The following is a 22655-nucleotide window of genomic DNA, read 5'->3' on the forward strand; positions in this document are numbered from 1 at the left end:
TAAACGTACGAAAATCTTATCCGATCGAATCGATGCATTTGACATTATCCATTTATCCTAATATTAATTACCATGAAATGCTTAAAATATATGTTTATGATTATCTTTGGGATTTGCTGTGCAGCTTGGTTGACTTGTACAGGGTTATTTAAATTGAATAATGTTATTTTTATTCACCCTTTTTCATACTATGTTTTATAATGTATTTTTTTATTTCTCTATAGTTTCATTGTGAAATGTGATGTGAAAACAAAAATTATACCAAGTTGCATGGTTTTATACCCTTTAATTAAATAACATATTCATCAGAATCAAAACAAAAAAAATTCTTTCATACGCAACTTTCACGTTTCAACCTTGAAACTCTATATATATGTTCTTAGGCCTTGCTAATTGAGAGTAAAAAACTCACCATTCAACCCACATATATGGAATATTCTCCCGAAAGGTACATAATAAAGGCTAGTTGAACACAAATCTTAATGTTTAAGAAGATAAATGATGCAGCCGATCCGAGTAATTAAGATATACATCCAGCTATGCCATGATTTTAATACGCCAAAGAACATACATATAGTGAGAACTGAAAACAATATCACGGAAAAAAATAACTAAAAAAAAGTAGTTGTTATTATTATTAGTAGTAGTAGTAGTAGGACAAAGAGAGACAAGAACGTGAAAAGCAATAGTAAGTTGACTTGAACTTAGGGGAAAAAAGAAGAAGAACGTGGTTTGATTGAAGTATGGACAGCGAGGCAAAGAAATTAAGGCAAATGGCATGAGATCGAAGAAAATTAAGGAGACTGAGTCAGTCAGGCAGATCAGCAAAGACCAAGCCGGGGAGTGTTGCGGATGCCACCACATGAACAGCATCTGAACTAATCATGTGACTTTGTGTCAGATCAAGGTTGTGCTCCATCTCCATGCCCTTTTAACTCTAAATTAATCTTTAATTCTAAATCAACTTTTTATGTGGGTATTAACTTAATTTTTTGCTTTGTTTCTTAAGGTGACATGACACGCATACAAAGTTACAAGCCCAACACGCCTTCTTGTTTGCTACTTTATTAATTTTTCCTTTTTTTCAGTTTTGTCACTTTTGTTCCCTTTCGCAAATTTCACTCTTTTCCAACACTTGTTTTTCGTCTTTATCATTGCATGTGTACCCCCACACAACATCCCCCACCTTCCACCCTGTCTCTTTCATATATCTGTCTCTCTTTCAGCACCACCTCTCATCATCATCACCACCTTCTCAATTACCCTCTCCACGCCTCCTAGAGATCTCTCTCCCAAAAAACTAAAATTGTCCATTCAATTTCAATTTGCCACTATTAATTTCTATCCAAAGTGAATTGAATTCCCTCTTAATTTCCTCAAATGGGTCTCGAAATCTTAGAAGAATTTCGGCCAATTACACCCATAAGAACCGTTGTTCCTACGGTTAGAACAACCTTAAAACACGATCTAGGAACAACAACAACAACAACAAAGGAGGTGCTAAACGAGGATGTTGTAATTGAAGAAGAGTGCCACACACCCACATCACCCTCTCAAAAATTACCCACCAACCCATTGGTGTGCCCTCCAGCTCCCAAGAAACCACGAGTAGTGCCTCGAAGACTTAAGAATTTAGACCCACCATCACAAGAAGGGTTCTTCCAAGTGCCCCACGATCTGGCTTCAGTCTTCGTCCTACGCTCACCCAGCCTTCCAAGAAGAACAGCAAAGCAAGCTTTTTTCTAGGCACTTCCACATATTCTATAATATCCGATCGAGCCGAGGAAAATTACTATGGATGATAAATCTTTCTCTCCGGTATTTAACTGAACTGGATAGACAGACTCAAACTCGATGGTATATATGAATTTAATTATATGTGTTAATTAATATAAAGTATTTTAATTATCACCAGGTGTATATTAATTGTTTGTTTTTCTTCTCTATAGTTGTTCCTAGAAATTCTCAATTCCTTATGTTGTTATGAATAGTTTCAAGTGTAGGAAATTAATTGATCTACTTAGTTGTAATTAGTAAATGGTGCGTAATGATCCATCCCTCATTTCTGCATCTAACTGTATTAATGGTAATGAATTCAAGCACATTATTGTTTGTGATAGATTGATCTGATCTAGCTGGCTATGACGAGTTCAATTTTTGGTTTTTTTTCTTATAGAGGTGGTTGATGGATCTGGAGTTATATTTAGGTATCCATGATCAATTTACTAAATTTGAAAAAGATTTTGCTCTTTTTAGAATGGTCGATGGTCCTGGGTTTTGCAATGGTTCCTTTGTTAGTTTTGGTGCATATAGGAAACTCTTTCAAGGTGAAGTAAACTGCGCCCCCGCCATATTAACTGCAAAAGGCTGTGCTTTGCATGGCGTTATGCTATATACCCTTTTATTGATATAAATTAAAGATCGTTTATTTTAATTCCTTGTTATATGAATTCTCACTTAATTTAGTTTTTACTCTTTTAAAAGTAAGTTTTTTTACTTTATCTTTACTATTATTTAAAAAATAAATCAAATACTAATAGTTTCAATATTTGAGTGGAAGTAACCTTGTCATTCGTTTCTTGGAAGGAATATCGCTAAGCACAAAAGGAATATACTGTTTTTATTGTTTGGCTGGTTCGGAGAACCAAGGATGGTATGATGCGTTACACAACCCAAAAATAAAAAAAAAAGAAACTTACAGAAAGTTCTTTTTAGACGTTTTGTGGTTTTGTTCTCCCGTTTAAATTTGGCAATTTTTTTTAATCCATTTTTCCTTATTTTAAAGCTTTTAAAATTCTCTTTAAGAAAAGGGTTTTAAAATTAGGGTATTAAAAAAACTACCATCGCATGAACTATTCAAGTTGTTTACCTGTATAATGTTTTCGTGTGTATATATATTATTTGAGTAAAAGGTTGTGAGTTGAAATTATAGTGACGATTCACAATATTATTTGAAAACTTGTTTTGGTGCAAAAGAAGGTAAAAAAAAAAAAAATTATTTGAAAACTTGTTTTTGGTGCAAAAGAAGGTAAAAAAATTATTATTTGAAAATTTGTTTTGGTGTAAAAGAAGGTAAAAGTAAATATATTATTTGAAAACTTGTTTTGGTGCAAAAGAAGGTAAAAAAAATCTTATTTAACGACCAGGGATAAAAGTAAAACAGATAATATAAAAAAGTTTCTCTAGATCGAATTGCCATCCTGTGCAGTTACTTTCCAATTATAGAAAACCTCGATCCATCATTTTTATGTTATAAAAAGCATAATTAAATTAAACTGGTTAGTTTTTAAATCAAACTACATTTGTTGCAATATATATATATATATATATATATATATATATATATATATATATATATATATATATATGTGTGTGTGTGTGTGTGTGTCCTACATTGGCATCTGTTCTGTCAGCTTGCACTTTTGCAGTATAAATGTCCTACATTCCTTCGTATTCGCATACTCACAAATGCCGGAAGCTTCCTACATTAGGAGTCTCATGTATTGGTCGGACTATTGGATGCCTCACCAAAATTATATAATTCTTTATTTATTTATTTGGTCTTTTATTTTTTTATTTTTTAAATTCATCATGATCTTTTAACTCTTAAATTTAAAATAATGTTTTACTTTCAAAATAATAATTTTTTAGTCCCTAATTTAAATTTTGACGTTAAAGTTTCTAAACTTTTTCTAGGACACCACTTTTAATCCTTGCATTAAATTAACAACATTTACTAAATAGAACAACAACACTAGTAATTTAGTGGCTTGTCACATCATGAGTTTAATAGCACAGTCATTAGTTTAATTTTTTGAAACATTGTTTATAATCCTGAATCAATTTATATCAATTGATGACATCAAACTAAATGAAAGATTAAAACATAAATTACAAAAAGAAAACTACACATAATTGTTTTATTAGACTTATAATGTGACAAATCATTAAAGTACCAACGTCAATATTACATCAATTATTATTGTTATTTAAATGTAGGGACTAAAAGTATCAGCAGAGAAAAAACATCATAGGCATCCATAATTAAAATTTAAATTGGAGACTAAAAATGTAAATCCAAAAAAAGTTAAGAAATTTTAACCCGTTAAAATTTATATTGAGGCTAAAAGTATATATCTGAAAAATTTTAAGATTAAAAAATAATAAGCCCTTAAATCAATGTTGATGTATAGAGGATCCTAAAGTCCCTCAACTTATTATGCATTAGTGAATGTTAGGTTATTTTTTAGAAGATATTTCAGTTAGTTTTTAATTTTTTTACTACCTAAAAAATTTATTTGATTATTCGATAAATAAAATTTTTTTTAGTTTCTTAAAATTTATATTGAGACTAAAAGTATATATCTGAAAAATTTTAAGATTAAAAAATAATAAGTGAAAAATTTTAAGATTAAAAAATAATAAGCCTTTAAATCAATATTGATGTATAAAGGATCCTAAAGTTCCTCAACTTACCAGACATTCCCTTTAATACTCAATAATGTACTAAAATATTAGTGAATGTTAGGTTATTTTTTTAGAAGATATTTGAGTTAGTTTTAAGTTTTTTTACTACCTGAAAAACTTATTTGACGGTTCGATAAATAAACTTTTGTGTAACTTCTTAATAGTTTTTAGAGTTTTTTGAAACGCTACTTTAACTAACATTTTTTAAAACGCTAGTGTCTAGCTTTTTATCCTTTTTATTTTCTGATTATCTTTTTTTAAATAAATCATGATTTTATTATTTTTATGTCATCTTACTCTCTTTAGTTACTTCAACAACTAGTTTTATCAAACACTTAAAACTTAATAAAAGTATCTTTAATAAGGATTTTTGAGTTGAGTTCTTGAGCTCAAGAATTCATGTTTACCAAATTGACCGCTATTCTTGCTCAAAAGTTTTCCATGGTAGAGGTTAAGTTCTAGAGGAAGAACTCCTCTTTTTTTTAAAAATTATTTTTAATGTCTCTTTTTTTAACTAATTTCAAATGTGAAATCCAAGAAAAGTGATCTAAGAATCCAAATTGAGATCTAACACTAGAGCAAAAAATGAGCAAAGTTTTTGCATCTTATGTAATATTGTAGAACCCACAAAAAGTGGTCAAAGAACCCAAAATGAGTATTTCCACTAAAGATATTTCAGCTTTTAACTTTTAATTACCAACAAATTTTAAAATTTTCAGTAAATTTTTTAGCTAATTTTGTAAACGATAATCTTTGTCTATAAAAATTTTTCCACGTTGTTTAAAATTTGAACTTCTATATTCTAAGAATCTATTTTGGTCCTCGCAATCGATTGGTTGATGGTCTATTCCTTTAATAAGTGGATGGAACTGATATATTGGTGAGCCTTGTGACACCCTCTACCCCTCACATATATACTAATAAGGAATAAAAAAAAATTCAAATATTAATTAAAAGTATTTTTAAAACATTTTTTTTAAACAAGTCTTTCAAAGGGGAAAAAGGCTCACATTCATTTTCTTCTACATCATATTCAAACTTGTCCAAATAAATAATAAAGTATTCTCGACTCAACAAGGTCTTCATACAATTAATATAGAACCTATATCCTAATGTCACATCCTATCAGAGCGTTGTGTTCTCGTGTCCTCTAGCATGAGGTTCTTCATAGTCATCCACCTATTCATCTGCTCCCCCGAACACAAAGTTCAAGATCATCACAGGATCCAAACACAAACAGCAAACCGGGAGTGAGTTATCACATTGCTAACTACTAGAGAGAAACAACACAACATATAGTAGCCAAATACAATTTACTTAGCATATCTCACATTATTTCATCACTTTGTCATTCATCAATCACACTTTTCATCTATCAATTACACCTTTCAATCATCAATCACTATACACAGAAATCACACACTCTGATCAAGACATAATAACACATCAATTTCATAATAAACAATTAGCAAGCGTATGCGACAATTATGCTAAGACTCAAGCCTATATGCAATGTGGTACCATGTCAGTGAAAAACCACCCTGGGGCGCTTAGGAGTACATAACAAGACACACCACACAATGGGTTTGTCAGGTCACTCTCACTAAGTAAGATCATAGGGAAACCAGTCAGGGTCACGATGTTTTGCGAGAATGCTCCAACCATATGAGATCAGCATAGGCTTAAAGGAGCACTCAAACCCGGTGACCCCCAAGGCCTACACTCCGAAGAGTCTGTCAGGGCCTCTCCCTCCTGATTCAGGTCCAACCCCTAAAATAATTTTTGCATGCAGACACTGCTCATGAATTATACAATACTCACGACCTTACACTCGTGTTTTAAACACGTTCAACACAATCGCACTATGATTTAACACTGGCTCCTAAATAGGAAACCTACATTTTCTCTTTAACACTGCGCATCAACGCTTTTCTCAAGATAACACTGGTCGGGTTATTGTACAATTCATAGCTTACAACACAAGTAATTTCACATCAAGTGTTAACTACACACTTATCCACAACTAGAACTCATTCACAATTTCACTTCTCATAGTGTGACAATCCACCATCACATGTTTACACGTATCTCACAAATTAACACATGTTCAACTTTACACTTATACTCAATCTCAATAACAATATTATAATCTCAAAGCAACATATTCTTCTACAATTCATCACATACTCACAATTTGAATCATCATTTCATATCCTCAATATAACAATTTATATAAAACACTATCACAATATTAGGACTAAAATCCCTTAACTAATATTACACAATTATATCAAAATCATAGGTCGAAATATACAAATATCAAGAGCACAATTTATCAAGCAATTTTCATTAGAACATCAATATTTTATTTATAATCATAAAGGAAAAATTGCAATTTAATAAACATCTCAAAATAAAACCCCAATTTAATCCTCTAAGGATCCCTACACATGTTCTCACTAATCCCCAACTGTGAATAACTCATCCCTTACCTCTAAGCGGGCTCACGTGTCTTCCAGTGATAGCAACATCTCTAGCGGTTCCCGGAAATTCTTTCAATTATTCATCCGACTGCTCCGATAGAATTCCCAAACGTCAGAGAGACGGAGAAGAGATTGAAACCTCCACTTGTGCTGTCTTCATGTGATTTCTTTTTCTCCCTCCACGAATAATATGTCGCAAATCCCAACGGTGGAAGCGTGAGGAATTGAATTTCGAACAACATATCCAAATTTCACAATAATCCAACGGTTAACGAAACCGGGATCATAGTTTTACCAAGACAGCTCTGGGTTTCTGCGGGAAAGAAAAAGGCTACAATGCGAAGGGTGTTTCTCTCAGTTCAGACATGATATCGAAATTCCCAACGGTGAGAATGCTCGGAATTGTGTTTCAAACATGATACTCAAATTTCACAACGATCCAACGGTGAACGGGTTCAAGATCGTCGTTTTTCTGAGACTGGTTTGATGGGCTACGGGAAAAAGAAAGGGTTTTGAGAGGAGGAGGGGAAAAACGAAAATGAGGCCAAAAGGAGACAGATGACTTAACATAACTATTTATACCTAGGTACTCAGCCTATTATTTGCTCTATATTTATTTATTTATTTATTTATTTCTAAAAAGCTTTTTAAATTTATTTACGAAAAATTGGGATGTTACAAGCCTAATCTAACCTAATGAAAAGGTGAATGGTTAGCAAGGATCTCTATTAATGATGTGTTTATCTTACAACGAAAGGTATTAAATGGGGAAAATAAAAAGATAATTAAAACTAGATGTGACACATTAACTTGTATTTCCATGGAGCAAAATGATGCCAATAAAATGGATGAAGTGTCAGTATCATAGTCACAGTCCTTACTTTGGTTTAATATATTACAAATAGAAGATGGGTTAATTGAAAAAATATTATTTAATAGATAAATAATGCATACACTATCATCTAATAATAAAACTTCATGTATGTCACAGCCTGTATAATTCGAAGTAGCTATCAGCTAGTTGATACGGTTATATTTTTTGTTAGACAGTTACTTTTGGTTAGAAGTTAGTAATCAATAAATCCTGAATAAATAGTAGAGTTAAAACTCCCTGTGACTTGATTGTATTTTTCAAATTAATGAAATTACGTAGGTATTTTCTTCTCAGCAAAAACTGATAATAAGTTGAAAGAATTTTCAAATTCTGATTGAGGAGCCTTTCAAGACACTTGTAGATCAATCACCTTTTTGTTAGGAACATCACCTGTTTCTTGGAAAATAAAAAAACAGGCCCCAGTATCTAAATCCTCATCTGAAGTTAAATATGGCTCAAGCTACATGTGAAGCCCAAATATTGGCTCATATACTTGTTGCATGATTTTCAATTACACATTGTGATATTCAAGCTGCTATACACATTGTCAATGACTCAATAATCTAGTATTCCATGAAAGAACGAAGTATATAGAGCTAGATTGCCTCATTGTATAGTACGTGACAAGATGCAAATGGAACCATTCATTTGCTGCCAGTAATTACCTCACAGCAAAAGTTGCTATTCACAAAGCCATTGGCTCCAGGACCTTTGCAAGTACCTTAATTCCAATCTTGGAATGTGGAATCTGCACATTCCAACTTGAGGGGGTGTCACAGCTTTTATAATTTTACTAGTAGTTATCAGCTAGTTGATAGAGTTTGTTACTTTTGGCTAGCAGTTAATCAATAAATCCTTTGTAAGTAGTAGAGCTAAAACTCCCTGTAACTCATGGTAGACCTCTTCATTTTCTTGTATTTTTCTCCAATAAAATTATCCAATTATTTGTTTATCGTTGGAATGGATCTGAAGAATTTAAGTTTCTTAGATATACCTCATTATATTGGATCATAAAATTATAACTGGTTTTCTAAAATCAGTCTGATAGTGTGACTATTATGTACCTTTTGTTTGTTCTTACATTTCTGTGTTTAGAGGAAAATTATAAAAGAAACGAGTAACGTAGTTAATGGTATATGAATAAACTAATTAATTCAGACACTATCACGGACTAATAGCACAAGATAGTCACATAAATAGATACCAAAAAGCAATGAATATAAATCATAAGCCAAGAACATGTAGATACATTTCATTAAATAGTAATGCTCATCTGCAATCCGCTTGACAATATATGTAAACATAGGTTTGCTGATTTGCAATATAAATTGTTATACCAACCTAATAGTCACACTAACAAAATACCACAGTTGGCACATGTTGGACAATGAATGATCCTCTCCACCTTTTTCAAGTTTAGTTCTGAATGCTGCAAACATTGATCTAATCTCCAAATCCTGAAGAGTGGTCACAAACCTGAGCCCATCTGGAACCTTCTCAAGCTTAGTGCAATTTGCAATCTCAAGTTTGCTAAGACTAGGCATGGCTCCTTTATCCAACTTCCACTCTTCAAGATTTGCCAAGTCATAGATAAGAGACTTGAGCCGAGGGAAACCATTGCTGGAACAAAATAGCTTCTTTCCCATGAATGAATCAAGTTGTAGCTCAAGCAACCTTAAATTGGGAAGCTTCTCAAGTTTTGGCATTGGATCTAATAGAAGTCCTGAACCCTTCAACTTTAGTTTGACAAGCTTGGAAGAAAGTTGGTCAGGTTCTGGAAAAATTCTTTATAGGCCCTTCTACGAGAAGATTGTAAAGATTAGGACATCCTAATGCAACATGTACAATTGATATATCCTCAGAACTAACAAAAAACAATGACTCTAGGTGGCTAAATGTCACATTTGGGTACCTAAAGATGTCTCCAAATTTAGGATCATCTATCACTAATTTTCTCAAATTGGTCAATTTCATGAGATCACTTACATCACAATTCTCAGCAGGGAAGTTAATCAAGGTCTGCAAGTTTTTCAGGTTGTAAAGTTGCCATCTCTCAATGTTATATCACCACATGACTCTGGTAGATATAAATGTCTCATCCTGTGCATGTTCCCTATGACATTTGGTATTAGTACAGTTGAATTCCCCGTTAGAAGATCCAGGGTCATCAAGCACTTCAAATTGCCTATTGATGGGGGCAACTCATCAATTTTTGTATTTCTTAGACTGAGAAGCCTTAAGTGGATCAATAAATCAATTCTTTTGGCAACTTCCCTTCCTGACACTGTATTCCTTCCAAATTCAAGACTCTAAGTAACCTACACTTGTTGAAAAACGACTTCATCAACCCCCATTCACTTAGTCTAACTGTCTTCTCATGGTAGCAAAGGAGAGACCTCAAATGGTGGTCTTTTCAAGTGTGAAGGGAAGAACCTATCAACATCTTGATCCAGGTATAACGCGATCCAGCAAACTTTTCCCGTTGGCCTTGCTCTTGACGCCCCTCTAGTTTCATCTACATTCCAGGAATTGATCTCAACATGATAGTTTTCCTGGTATGCCTTATCAACACATAGTTCCCTCATGAGGTTGTGCATTTGGCAAGTCCTAATTCTCCCTGTTGAACTCTTTTCAACTACCTGAATCATGCACCTCTCAACTAGCTCAGTCAAGTAACGTTGTGCCACATCCTCAAGAGCTTCCTCGCCTTCTCCTTGATTGTGATCCAATGATATAATTCCTTCTGCCACCCATATTCTTATAAGTTTCTTTGTTGGTATCTCTAAATTTTCGGGGAAATGTGCCAAGTGTAGGAAGCATGGCTTCAACTGGTATGGTAATTCGTAATAACTCAAAGCCAACACCTCTCCTAAGCATTGTTCTTGGCCTTCTCTTCTCAAATATGAATTGATGTTCTTATACTCAGTGTCCCATTCATAGAATGTTGATTTTGATGCTAACAGTCCTCCAAGCACAATGATGGCCTACGGTAAACCTCCACATCTTCCAACCATTTCCCTTCCCAACTTCTCCTTCAATTTGTAGTCTGAGCAAAACAAACAGAAAATTGTAACATGAAATTGAATAATTCCAACTTGTAGGAATTGTTAAACCTCTTCCTTGATTTTTAAGAGGGTAAGGTTTCATTTCCATGTGTGAATCCTACACTGTGTTCTTTGGTAAGTAACCATTCAAAGGTCACAAAAATAATTTCAATGGGCAGGTACTATGGTCATGCATGTTTGTTTTTTAAGTTATAACCATGTAAAGTATATGACATGGTTGAACTTTCAGTCAGAAAAAAGAGCATATAAACTTTGTTGAACTTATAGCAAGACGAAGAAACTTCTCAGAAGAGAAGGAAACAGTCTATCCATATAGGGAAAATGAAGAACAATTGAAATTCTGAAGTTTATATTAGGGAATGTTAACCATATTCTAAAATTCAGTTATGACTTATGATCAAATTTTGTTTCATAAATTTCAACTTACGATTTCTCCCTTTCTGCAGCATGGAGAGAAACTGAGAACTGAATCAGAACAGGAGAAATCGTTTTATTCGAATTAGAAAGCTACAACTCAAGGATTATGGATTCGAGGTCTCATCCCCCTCCTATTCTCTTCTCAATTTCTGTTTAACCCGTAACTACTCCTCCCACAGTTATTTATAGCCTCTTATCTAACCACGATTGGTGATAACTAACTAACTAACAGTTAGTTATAACTAATTAACAGTTATCTTAGCTGTCCTACTACTAACAGCTCTCTAACTAACTAACAGCTATCTTAGCTGTCCTACAACTGACAGCTCTCTAACTCCTCCAAGGGCATTTTTTAACATACACCTTTCCCCATCTATTTCCCCCTCTATCAGAAACTTTCTAGAGGTCATAAATAGGGTTGGATAACTATTTCTTCTGTTAAAAAAATGAAATTATGAACAAGAGTAGGAATCTTTTAACTCTTTTCTTGGATCTTTTGTTTGCTCACTTTAGTGAACTACACAATTGATAGAATTAAATTGGGGCCCTTTCCCTCTGCACCCTTAATCAATTACTAAAAAGACAGTCAAGTTCTAAGCTTTAGAAGATTTAGACTAGCAAGTTACTCAAAGTGGTAAACAACTGCATTTTGAATAATATTCAGTGTATTTCAGGAAGAGGATAACATAAATCTACATACCTGGATCATCAATTTTCGGAAAGGCCTTATTTTGGAACAACTACTGATGGTGATTCGAGTAGTTAACACTATTTTGCTACCAACTACTGATGGTGATCTTCCATTAGGGAAAGCAGGACTCAGTTTCTTCCATGTGTCTACACTCCAAATATCATCAAGGACTACTAAGCAACTCTTCTCCTCTTGAACTTGGTAAAGCATCCTTGCTAGCTCCTCATCTCTCATATTGACAATTTCCTGTCTTTGCTCTAGAGAAGGAGAGATCAGCTGAAACAAAATTCCTTCCTGCACATCCCTTGCTTGGCAATGCTGTGATATGTAAGCCCAAGCCAAGCTCTCAAAATTGCTCTTCACATCAAGACTATGGTACACCTTTGCCAATGTTGTTTTCCCCAAACCCCCCATTCCACAAATTGCTACTACTCTATAGCATTTGTTGGGGTCAACCAAACATGACTCCAAAATCCTAACATCATCCTGAACACCAATTATGCCCTCTTCAATAACATGTGACTAAGAGCTCAAAGCTCTTTGCCTACCATAGATGGAATTTGAGGCTTCTCCTTCCTCAGGCCTTATGCCATAAGTTTCCAAATTCCTAGTGAGGCTAGAAATCCTAGCTATGACATTATCAACATGAGATCCCACCATGTGGATTTCTATGAATTTGTTGATGATCAAAGCATACCTTTTGATGAGGCTTAACACACCAGTCAAATTTCTTCTTGAGGCTCCTCTGAGGGCATATGATTCAATGACATCATCAGAATCATAAGCAGCTTCTCTGATTTCTGAAATCCAATTCCTTAGCCTTTCATTATCATTTTGCCTTCTATCTGCATCATGCAAGTAAGACCTCATCATCCTCAATTCAGTTTGCAGCTGCAACACTTTGTCTTTCACCCCATATAGGAACACTGCTTCTTGAATGAGCAAATCACCAAGATTTTGCAGTATGAAGTTCACTATAACCTGAGCCATCTTACAAAGGTTGTGTTTCTTTTGCTAATTCTCAAGCTTATAACACTGCTAGTCCTATCTATTGAACAAAGGGAAGAGAATAACCAAAGCAACAACAAGGGGGTTGACTTTGGCGGTGACTTGTTGCTATTGTAGACCAAAACATTTGCCTAGAAATTATGCAATATTGTGGTTATGCCAATTGAGGTCCAACATGGTGGGTAATCAACACTCTCAAAAACAAAATTATACATACCCACAAAAGATATGAGAATACATCAAAGAGGACACTGTAGGAAAAATAATAATAAACACAAGAGTTTAATGTGGTTCGACACATCTTGCTTACATCTACGGAATTGTCTCAAAAAGGATTTCACTATCATAAAAATGATTATAAGATTGTAACTTACCCCAAATAGTGTATCACTCTACAAATTTGAGTATCCCAATCAATGGTTACAAGAAATGATAACACTTTCACACAAAGACACTTTTCTATCAATAAAGTGACTTTGTTTCATAATTTTTCTTTTCACACATTCTCTCTTCATGTGTTGTGTTTTTTCACTAATTTTCTTCAATATTTATAGTGAAGATTGTCACCAACTATAATAAATAAGTTCTCTTTTAAGTTAAAACAAAAATAACTTTCAATGCATCATTCAAATAATCTTCATTTATGTAATTTGAATCTTCATTTATGTAATTTCACTTTACATTTAAGTCATCTAAATCTTAATGATAAAAATTCAATTCCTAATATCTATGCAACTTATCTTTTGGCTTAAAACTCTAGACAATGAATGTTGCCTTCCCATTTCTATCCACGTGTACTTTAAAGTTTTAAGTTGTGGAATTGAAAATGACAAGTTAGTTTGCTTGCACCTTCCACGAAATAAATCTGAATGAGAGATGAGAAAACAGTATTAGAGTATGGGATTCGGGTCCTAATTCATAAGATAAAATAATACTAGTTTTTGAATTGCAGGTTCGTTGCCACCTGCTATAAAAAAAAAAACTAACAAATGAACAATTTCTGAAAAAATAAACACTAATTTTTGGGCTGCTATAGAAAAGTAAGACCGACAATTTGCATAACATTAGTGAAGTATAGCAAGAAATTTGTCATTTGTCAACAAAGCTGACCTAACAAATACTACTAATTTAAGAAAGCAAAAGAGTGAGATGGGTGGGGGGAATTGTTGTAAATTATGATAATTAGAAAAATACTGCCCGGGCGCTTGAAAATACTACATTTTAAGAAGAGAAAAAATTAATATTGTTATACATTTCATGATTTTTTTTAATTCGGTATTTCATAATTTAATTTAGCATGCAAATTTTTGTCCCATTAATGAACTGTATAGGCAGATGCAAGTATTTAAAATAAAATAAAAATATTCTAGGTTCATTTACTTATTTGGTCATTATATTTGCAGAATTCTTTCGTTTTAATCCTCCAAGATCCGTGAAGGACAGTCTTTCGAATGAGTTGGGACTAGATCCTGAAAGGTCCTTTAAGAAAGAAAAAAAATTTCCTGAAAAGGTTATGCCTTGCAGTCTCTAATTGCATCTTGTTTCTACATTAATCTGAAATTCTGAATTTATCTTGTAGCAGTTTTACCTTTGTTAAACATTACGTATTAAACAGAAAATTTTGTATTATCTCTATATGCAAGCTACTTGCATTGCTTTTAATACATTTTAATTAAATAATTAAGTTACACACACTAATATGAAATAAATAATACATTTTTATATATTAAAATAATTTCAATAATTATTTGAAATTTCAACCAATTCATTCAAGATTGCACACCAATTGAGAAAAGTATTCAATTTTTTTTATAATATTCATAAAACACTTATAAACGTGAAATAAAACTTTTAATTTCAAATACTTAAATTTTAAATATAATGAATAATAATTATAAATTATTGGGGTAAATATGTTTTTGTTATTATAAGTTTATATTTTTATAATTTTTCATTCCTATAAAATAATATTGTGTTCATTCTTATTATTCTTTGGAAGTTTGTATTTTTTAGATTTTGATCCTTTGAGATATTTTATTAAAGAAATTAAAAATAACAAATAAAAACTTGCAAGACTAAAAATATATAAAAAACCCTTACAACAACCTAAATAGAAAAAATAACAGCTTTTATATGGGAACTAAAATTAAAAAAAGAAATTAAATACAGAAACTTAGAAGGAAAATAAATACTTAAGTATAAACTATTTATAAACATGAAATAAAATTTTAAATTAAAAATATTAACCGTTAGTAATTTTTAATCTAATATAAATTTAATTAAAATAGTGTAATTAAAGTAAACAATTGACATCATCAGGTGTACAAGAATCCTTCCTTGGATTGTTGGCTTGTTTTGAGCTATGTAGATTAGGCAGAAGGCAAAGCAAATGACCTTTCTAACTAATCTTTAGTCAATCCTCTAATAATCTCCGTTTCAACACCAAACTCAGTCTTAAACAGCAAGCGAAAGCTGAATCAAGCCTTCCAAGTTCCACCACCACCGTCCCAACCCTCTTCTTCTTCTTCTTAATCGAAACAACCTCGTCCGTACTAAGGAAACAAACGACAGAGACTGCAACCATGTACGTTGATCACGCGTTTTCGATTTCGGACGAGGATGTCATGATGGGAACCTCGTACACCGTCAACAACAAACCCCCCATCAAGGAGATCGCCCTCGCCGTTTCCCTCCTCGTTTGCGGCGTCCTCGGCATCGTCATCGGTTCCCTCATGGCCTACAACCATGTCGGCGGCGACACTGCTCACGGTAATAAAAGAAGAAGAAAAATGTTGATTTTCAGATTAGAGAGTACTAATTGCAACTGGGTAGCTGGGGAATTACAAATTACTGCTAAAGTTTAAAACTTTTTGGCCGTGGTGTGGTATTTTGAAAAGGGAAAAGTTTTTGGGTTTTTTCTTTATGATTTGTTTTGTACCCTTTTGTTGATTTTGATTTTGGTTTTGTTTGAATGGTTGATAGGGATCTTCTTTGCAATTCTGGGATTTATCTTGTTCATACCGGGTTTCTACTACACGCGGATTGCGTATTATGCTTACAAAGGATACAAAGGGTTCTCTTTCTCTAACATACCACCCGTGTAGCTCTACTAGCTAGCCATGTCTCATACTTTAGGTTCACATAGCTTCCTCTTGTACAGATCTTCCATGGTTGTACTCTATGTTCTTTCTTTCTGGTGTTGTGTTTTTTGTTTTGTCTGACAAATGATGAGTGTTTAGATTGTAATTTGTGATTGCTATATATCATATACTGGCACTTTCTATGGTTGCAATTTTTATTTTTTTTATGTTGTGGCAATTATCCTGCTGATATCCATTTTTTTTTTTTTGCCCTCCATTGATGAATGGGAATAGACTGAATTTCTGTATGATTATAAGACGGGAATGAATAATAGAAGCAATAATTGAAGATATTTTCTAGTGTTTTCTTTTACCACATCAACTGGTCTGGAAGTGAGTTGTAGAAATTTCATATCATCACCTGATTCTTTTTCTTTTCCTCTACTTTTGTATTTTTTTTTTAATGGGGTCTTAAGGTATCTTCTGCCTTTTAATACAAGGTAGAAAGTCAGATGATGGGTGTGGCAACCTGTAATGCATTTGTTTCTTTATCATTTAGCAATCTTCGATTCATGCATCATTGATAATTGAGTGATTTTGTTCCTATTGAAGCAAGGTTGCATTTGGCAAATAGGTGGGACCTTGGGATAAGATTCGATTTAATTTCTGGTGTTGGAGGTATGCTTGCAAATAGAAGTGGTTGATTTTAGGGGCTCTCATGGAGCTCAATTTGCTAAATGAGTTAAACATCATTGTTGTTTTCATATTCTTTGTAAAGATTGGTAAACAAGATCTTTGGCAGCTATACAAAAACCAGAATTTTGTGTGGGGCAGTGCGCGTTTGCATTTTTGCTTAGGTGTATCATTAAGGCAATCATTATTCTTTCAGGGTTAAATTTGTGATTTGAAATACGTAGGAGTGAAATGCCTAAGGAATTTTGAGGAAATCTGTTCAATTTTATTATAGCTGTTGCCCTTGGGACAGAATCTTAGAATTTTAGCTTGACAATTGTAGCATATTTGATCTTTAGAAAGTGTGATGAAGGCAAGACAGTATCTGAATTGATACTTGCCTTGCCTTAGTAGATGTATCATATTTTTATGCGATTATGCTTTGATTTTCTGTGCTGGACAGCTCCTGTGGTATGTTATTTCTTTGGGAAACTGTCAAGAGCAAAACAAGTAGTTCTGGTGACATACCTATATGCTTTGTGGGTAGAGTCAGTTTGGATAAAACTTCTTTATAAATATTTTTAGAAGAAAACAGTACGAAGAAAAAATGAAATAAGCTTTTTCATAAGCTAAAGCTAGTTTATGTATGTATAAGCTAATTTTAACTTATGAAAAAATATATTTTATTTTATTTTATTTTCCTTTTTAAGTGTTTATGGAGAAGTTTAAACATATCCTAAGGTATTAGGTGATGTAAGAGAAGTTGATGTGTGACTAGCATTACTTAGTTTCTTCTCATTGAGGCAACACGAGGTATGTTAGCATACCACTTTGCGTTTTTTGTCTGATGTGTTGTTGTGTTAGGTTCAGTCATAGTGGAGTGTTTGCTGTTTGTTTAATACTTCAAATTCTTGCACACATTTAGCTTTTTACAATATAAATATAGTAGTGTCAATTTGTGATCAAAGCATGAATCTCTGAACATAGACAAGGGGGACCCTTGATAATTGAAAGAAAAATAAAATAAAGGTATAAGAGTATTAATCCTTATACTTTTTTATTCATTAAAAGTAAATAGTTTGCTTTTATGAAGAATTGGTAAGTATAATTTAACTTGCAAAGCTCGGGACCAAAACTTACTGTTGTGAAACAAATTGAAAGATGACTAGAGACCAAATTTACTTTAAAACTTTTTCATTTTGTGTAAGCTTAAAATTAATAATAATTCTATGAAGCATGTTAATCTTGACGCATATATGGGACTCATAGGCAGCCATTTTACACCTCTTACTTGTAGCCATTGGATGTAAATCTTTTTTGGATTAGGATTACTAGTATTCTTCTATGCTAGATAATTTTATTAAGGCTTGAGAATATTTATAACATTGTGAGATTATTTATTTCAGTTATGTTTTTTTCATTAAAAAAACTTTGAAAATAGAGATTCAGATTTCATTTAAAGGAAATCAAATGTCATTAATAGCCAACTGTTAATCCATTGGATCATGCCAATATGTTACAACACTGTACAACTGTTAGATAAGTACTATATTTTAAGGATTTCTTGTTTTGGGGTAAAGGCATAAGTCCCACCAATCGGGCTTAATTAAAATAAAATAGCATATACTCGTCAAAGTCACAATTATTTAAATTAAATAATTAGCAGACAAAATAATTTTTTGTTTTTAATGTGTATTTATCATTAAAAATAGATGAGAATATATCATGGTAACGATGGAACAAATCACTGGATGGTAAAATGTCAAATTTCTTAATATAGATGAGCAAAATGTTTTGGAGTCAAATCCTAATTTATCTTAAAACTAATACATCGAAATACACTAAATAAAAGTTCAAACAAGTTCAATAAGGTTTTTTTTTTTCGTGAGTCCAATAGCACCATATTAGATATTTTTTATGCTTTAATATAATTAATGCTTTCTTAATTTTTTTTTTATATGTCAATGAATATGTTAGACCGTTAAAAGAAAATAATATAATAAGAAATTAATATTTGGGAGAGACAATTAATTTTGATGATCTTTACGTCGAAAATTAGTTTCATGATTTTTAAAAAAAGATTATTTTTTCTTTTCAAAAATCAAGTCAAATTGACATTAATGAGTATATTTTTTTTTGTCTTTTTTATTGATGTAACTTGATTTTGAATGTAAAACTTGTAAATATAATCATATTTATATTTAAGTTGTTTATAGTTCATGAGAAACGAACGATTTTTTTCTGGTCTCCAATAATTTTTAAATTCTTTTTTGTCTCTCTCTCTCTCTCTCTCTCTCTCTCTCTCTCTCTCTCTCTCTATATATATATATATATATATATATATATATATATATATTTGTCTTTGGTACTCAAGCGCTACCTTAAACACTTTGGGATCGTAAACAAAATAAAAATTTATAAGGGACCAAAAAGGTTTAAAAAATATTGGAGAATAAAACAAAAATTTAATCATTTATCGGAAACAAAAACATACATAAGTTAAAAAAATAACTTATCAATAAATGATATTGACATTGATATTTTTAAAATTAAAATATTATTCTAAATACAAATTAAGTTTTTAACGAACAATTATTCAAATATTATTTTTAAAGCAATCCTGCTAAAATTCTAAAATAACTAATACAAACCTTAACAGAGTTTAAATAGTTATAAAAATTACATTAAATATTTAGAAGGAGAATGGTCTAGCTTGAAAATTGCCTCGAGTAGAGATGTCTATACAAAAAAAACCCACCCATGATCCAGCCCAACCCGACAAGAGAAACCCGTTTACAAGTTGATGCCTGCTTCGGCGTACATCGTACGGTTCAAAATCGCTGATAATATCTGTAATCAACGGTGAGGCTTCCTTGAATTCTCAGAACAAAAAACAACATTGAAAACTCCAAAGTCTTGTCCTTCTCAAGCACTTGCTCTAACTCCAATTCAACCATGGTTGCGAGACTCGCGGTAACAGCGCTGGTGCTGATAGCTTTGGCAACAATTTCTCTCCAATCTTCAGCTTCAGCTTCATCAGTGGGTAAATTCGTCGACGAAACCATCACTTCCCACAAGATCGTCATTTTTTCCAAGACCTATTGCCCGTACGTATACACTCTTGGTTCTTTTTTTTATGCGTTGATTTGATTCGTTTTTATATTTATGGATTATGGGAATGCAAGTTGATTGGAGTTTCAAATTAGAAATCTGTTCTTTCTGGGTGGTGGTGGTGATGTTGGATCTGGTTTTGTGGGGGAATTGTCTTTCAGTGTAATGGGCTTCATAAAAATGCTTTTTTTTTTTATTATTTGACATTTTTCGTTGAGGAAGATAGGATTTCGATATCTGAACTGATGTGATCTTGTTCTCGTGTGTCAATTGCGCATTATGTGTGAATTGTGATTGACAATGTTGTTTTTCTTCACTTCGTTTGTGCAAATGTTTGTGTTATGTTGGCAGCTTCATTTTGCTCCTTGTTTGGATGTATGTTGTTGGGATCACATCTTATTGTTTTTGAATTGCTTGTGTTTTCAACAGGACTCTACTGTGTTGACATGAGATTTGGATAAACTTCTCAATAAACACTTATAGGCGAAGGAAATAAGATGATAAAATGAAAACACTACTATATAAGGATTAAGGTTGATTTTTATGATCCAAATGCATTAACCAGGTAATGGGAAAATACAAACATAAGATTAATACCGAGCATCGGGTAATGAAACTGTACTGTATTGACCTGATGATATTGTGTAATCACTAATCAGTGCTTTGTAAAACACTAAAGAAACACTAAAAGCTAGGGAGTACAAACTCTTCATAGAAACCATAGCATGATATTTGTGTGTAAGGAGTGTTGGAGATTCCATATCGACTGATGATATGGCCAAAATAGTGTATATAGGTGAGAAGTAACCCTCACCTTGCACATCGGATTTGTAGGGATGATATAGGTCCAACCCTAAATTCTAAGAAGGAGACGATGAGAAACTCAAATGAAATTAAATATAAGTAACATGAGAAAGATCTAAATTGCTAATCAATATTTGTGTATTCTTATATATTCACCTTCTTTACATGATAGTGATCCTCATAACACAATACTAAGAGATACTTAATGTTTTTTATTACATTTTAATCTGACTTTTTCTAATGTTTTAATTTATTTTTAATAAAACTAGTGTTCTTAAAGTGTTCATGTATGTAGAGGTGTTAACTCAAATATCTAAACCAACAAATTTTTTTTAATTGAGCACCCATGTACCGTATGGGTGTTAGGATTGACATTCAGATAGACATTGTGTTTAACACTCACACCTCAAGTAGGAAGAGTGTCTATGCTTCATAGCTAAAAGGTCTTTTTGCCTGCATTCCTTTTATATTCATAAACATTGTGCATTACCATTCAGTGTTTCTTAACTTTGCACAGAACTTTGTTACTCCACCTCAGAAAAAAGAAAAGAAAGTATCTATTAAATGAATTTTGGGGTACTGATTAACCTCTTTTTCTTCTGATTTACTTGGGGTGTTTAGGTACTGTAGAAGAGCAAAAGCTGTTTTCAAAGAGTTGAACCAAGTTCCACATGTTGTTGAGCTCGATGAGAGAGGTAAACCAAAAACTTCAGCTTGCTTTTTGTCTTTCTAGTATATACTATTAATGATTTTACTATAGTTGGTTCTAGTTCTGATGAAAAGAATCAAATGAAAGATTCATAATTGGCATTTCTGAAAAGCAGGGCCAGGTTAGCATCCCAGTCCATGGACTGAAAGTTTTGTGGGGTTAAAAATTAAAGCAGTGTGAGCTGTGATAGATAGTTTTCTTCTTTTGGTAACTACATAGTGTAGAGAGGGAGAGAAAACTTAAGAAGGGGTGTTTTTGATAGAATGTTAATGCTGTTTAATTATGTTAAGGTTTCATTAGCTCATTGCTGTTACTTAGATAGTGAGGTTTCTTTCTCGCAGAGGATGGTTCAAAGATTCAGGATATCATGGTTAATATTGTTGGGAGGCGTACTGTGCCACAAGTTTTCATCAATGGAAAACACCTTGGAGGCTCAGATGGTAAGTCTTTTCTTAGCAAGAAGAAAAAATTGCCTTGTCCATGTTCACACAATATGATTTTCCTGGAAATTACCTTAAATATTCCCTCAAATGCTCATTGTTTACTGTCCGATTTCCAGATACTGTTGAAGCTTACGAGAGCGGACACCTGCATAAACTTCTAGGAATCGAGAAAAAGGATCATGATGATCTCTGAATCAGGTTGTTAATTAGGGTAAACTATGTCGCAAAGCTGCAACTGTATTCTGTGACAGTATGATATCTTTACATATGAAGGCAGGGTGACATTACATTTTGGCACTGGTAAAGTTTTCATTTATATGTAATGTGATGGATAGTTTTTTAATTATCACAGGAATGCACCATCGCCCCCCCATTTCCACCTTGTTTGTACTGAACATGCTCAGATAGATACCCCATCATATAATAGCTTGTATTTTACTTCTATCCCATTTTACATTGTTTGGAATGGAGTGGTTATTCATTTTATGATGTTTAGTGCATAAGGCCAACCAATAGAAGCGCTCACGCCTCTTTAAGACCAAATAGCTGATCTCTTAGAGTGAGTTTGTTTAAACTTATTTTGAAGAGAAAAAAAAGAACTTATTATCATAGCCTACCATAATAAGCACTTATAACGACCATTCGATTGAAAATACCTTAAAGGTCATCCTCCAAATTAATGGTGTGCAAAAACTGGTTCGAAAAAAAATAAAATCAAACCCAGTCTACGCGTTTGGTTTTTTAACCAAATTCCAAAACCGGTTTTTAACATCAGTTGGGAACCAAAGTGATTTAAAAAACTGGTTCCGGGGTTGAACTAGTTTCGAACTA

At 32.7% G+C, this 22655-nt stretch overlaps 3 protein-coding genes and 1 pseudogene across 3 annotated transcripts; 3 read left to right on the forward strand and 1 right to left on the reverse strand.

Moving 5' to 3' along the window:
* Positions 1-1197: 1197 nt before the first annotated feature.
* On the forward strand, positions 1198-2119 carry LOC100527492 (uncharacterized). The gene has a single exon (NM_001249880.2). It carries the CDS (start codon positions 1381-1383, stop codon positions 1744-1746), a length of 366 nt encoding a protein of 121 aa, NP_001236809.1. The 5' UTR covers positions 1198-1380; the 3' UTR covers positions 1747-2119.
* A 6925-nt stretch (positions 2120-9044) lies between these two features.
* On the reverse strand, positions 9045-13145 carry LOC100789992 (putative disease resistance protein At1g50180; annotated as a pseudogene).
* Positions 13146-15409: 2264 nt separating this feature from the next.
* On the forward strand, positions 15410-16295 carry LOC100500481 (uncharacterized). Its single transcript, NM_001248032.2, has 2 exons — positions 15410-15774; positions 15988-16295. The coding sequence occupies exons 1-2, from the start codon at positions 15588-15590 to the stop codon at positions 16107-16109; spliced, it is 309 nt and encodes a 102-aa protein (NP_001234961.1). The 5' UTR covers positions 15410-15587; the 3' UTR covers positions 16110-16295.
* Positions 16296-19688: 3393 nt separating this feature from the next.
* Positions 19689-22268, forward strand: LOC100777703 (glutaredoxin-C4-like). Its single transcript, NM_001254577.2, has 4 exons — positions 19689-19864; positions 21294-21367; positions 21723-21821; positions 21941-22268. Exons 1-4 carry the CDS (start codon positions 19713-19715, stop codon positions 22015-22017), a joined length of 402 nt encoding a protein of 133 aa, NP_001241506.1. The 5' UTR covers positions 19689-19712; the 3' UTR covers positions 22018-22268.
* Positions 22269-22655: the final 387 nt, after the last annotated feature.

Source organism: Glycine max, chromosome 9, assembly GCF_000004515.6.
Source record: "Glycine max cultivar Williams 82 chromosome 9, Glycine_max_v4.0, whole genome shotgun sequence".
Taxonomy (NCBI): domain Eukaryota; kingdom Viridiplantae; phylum Streptophyta; class Magnoliopsida; order Fabales; family Fabaceae; genus Glycine; species Glycine max.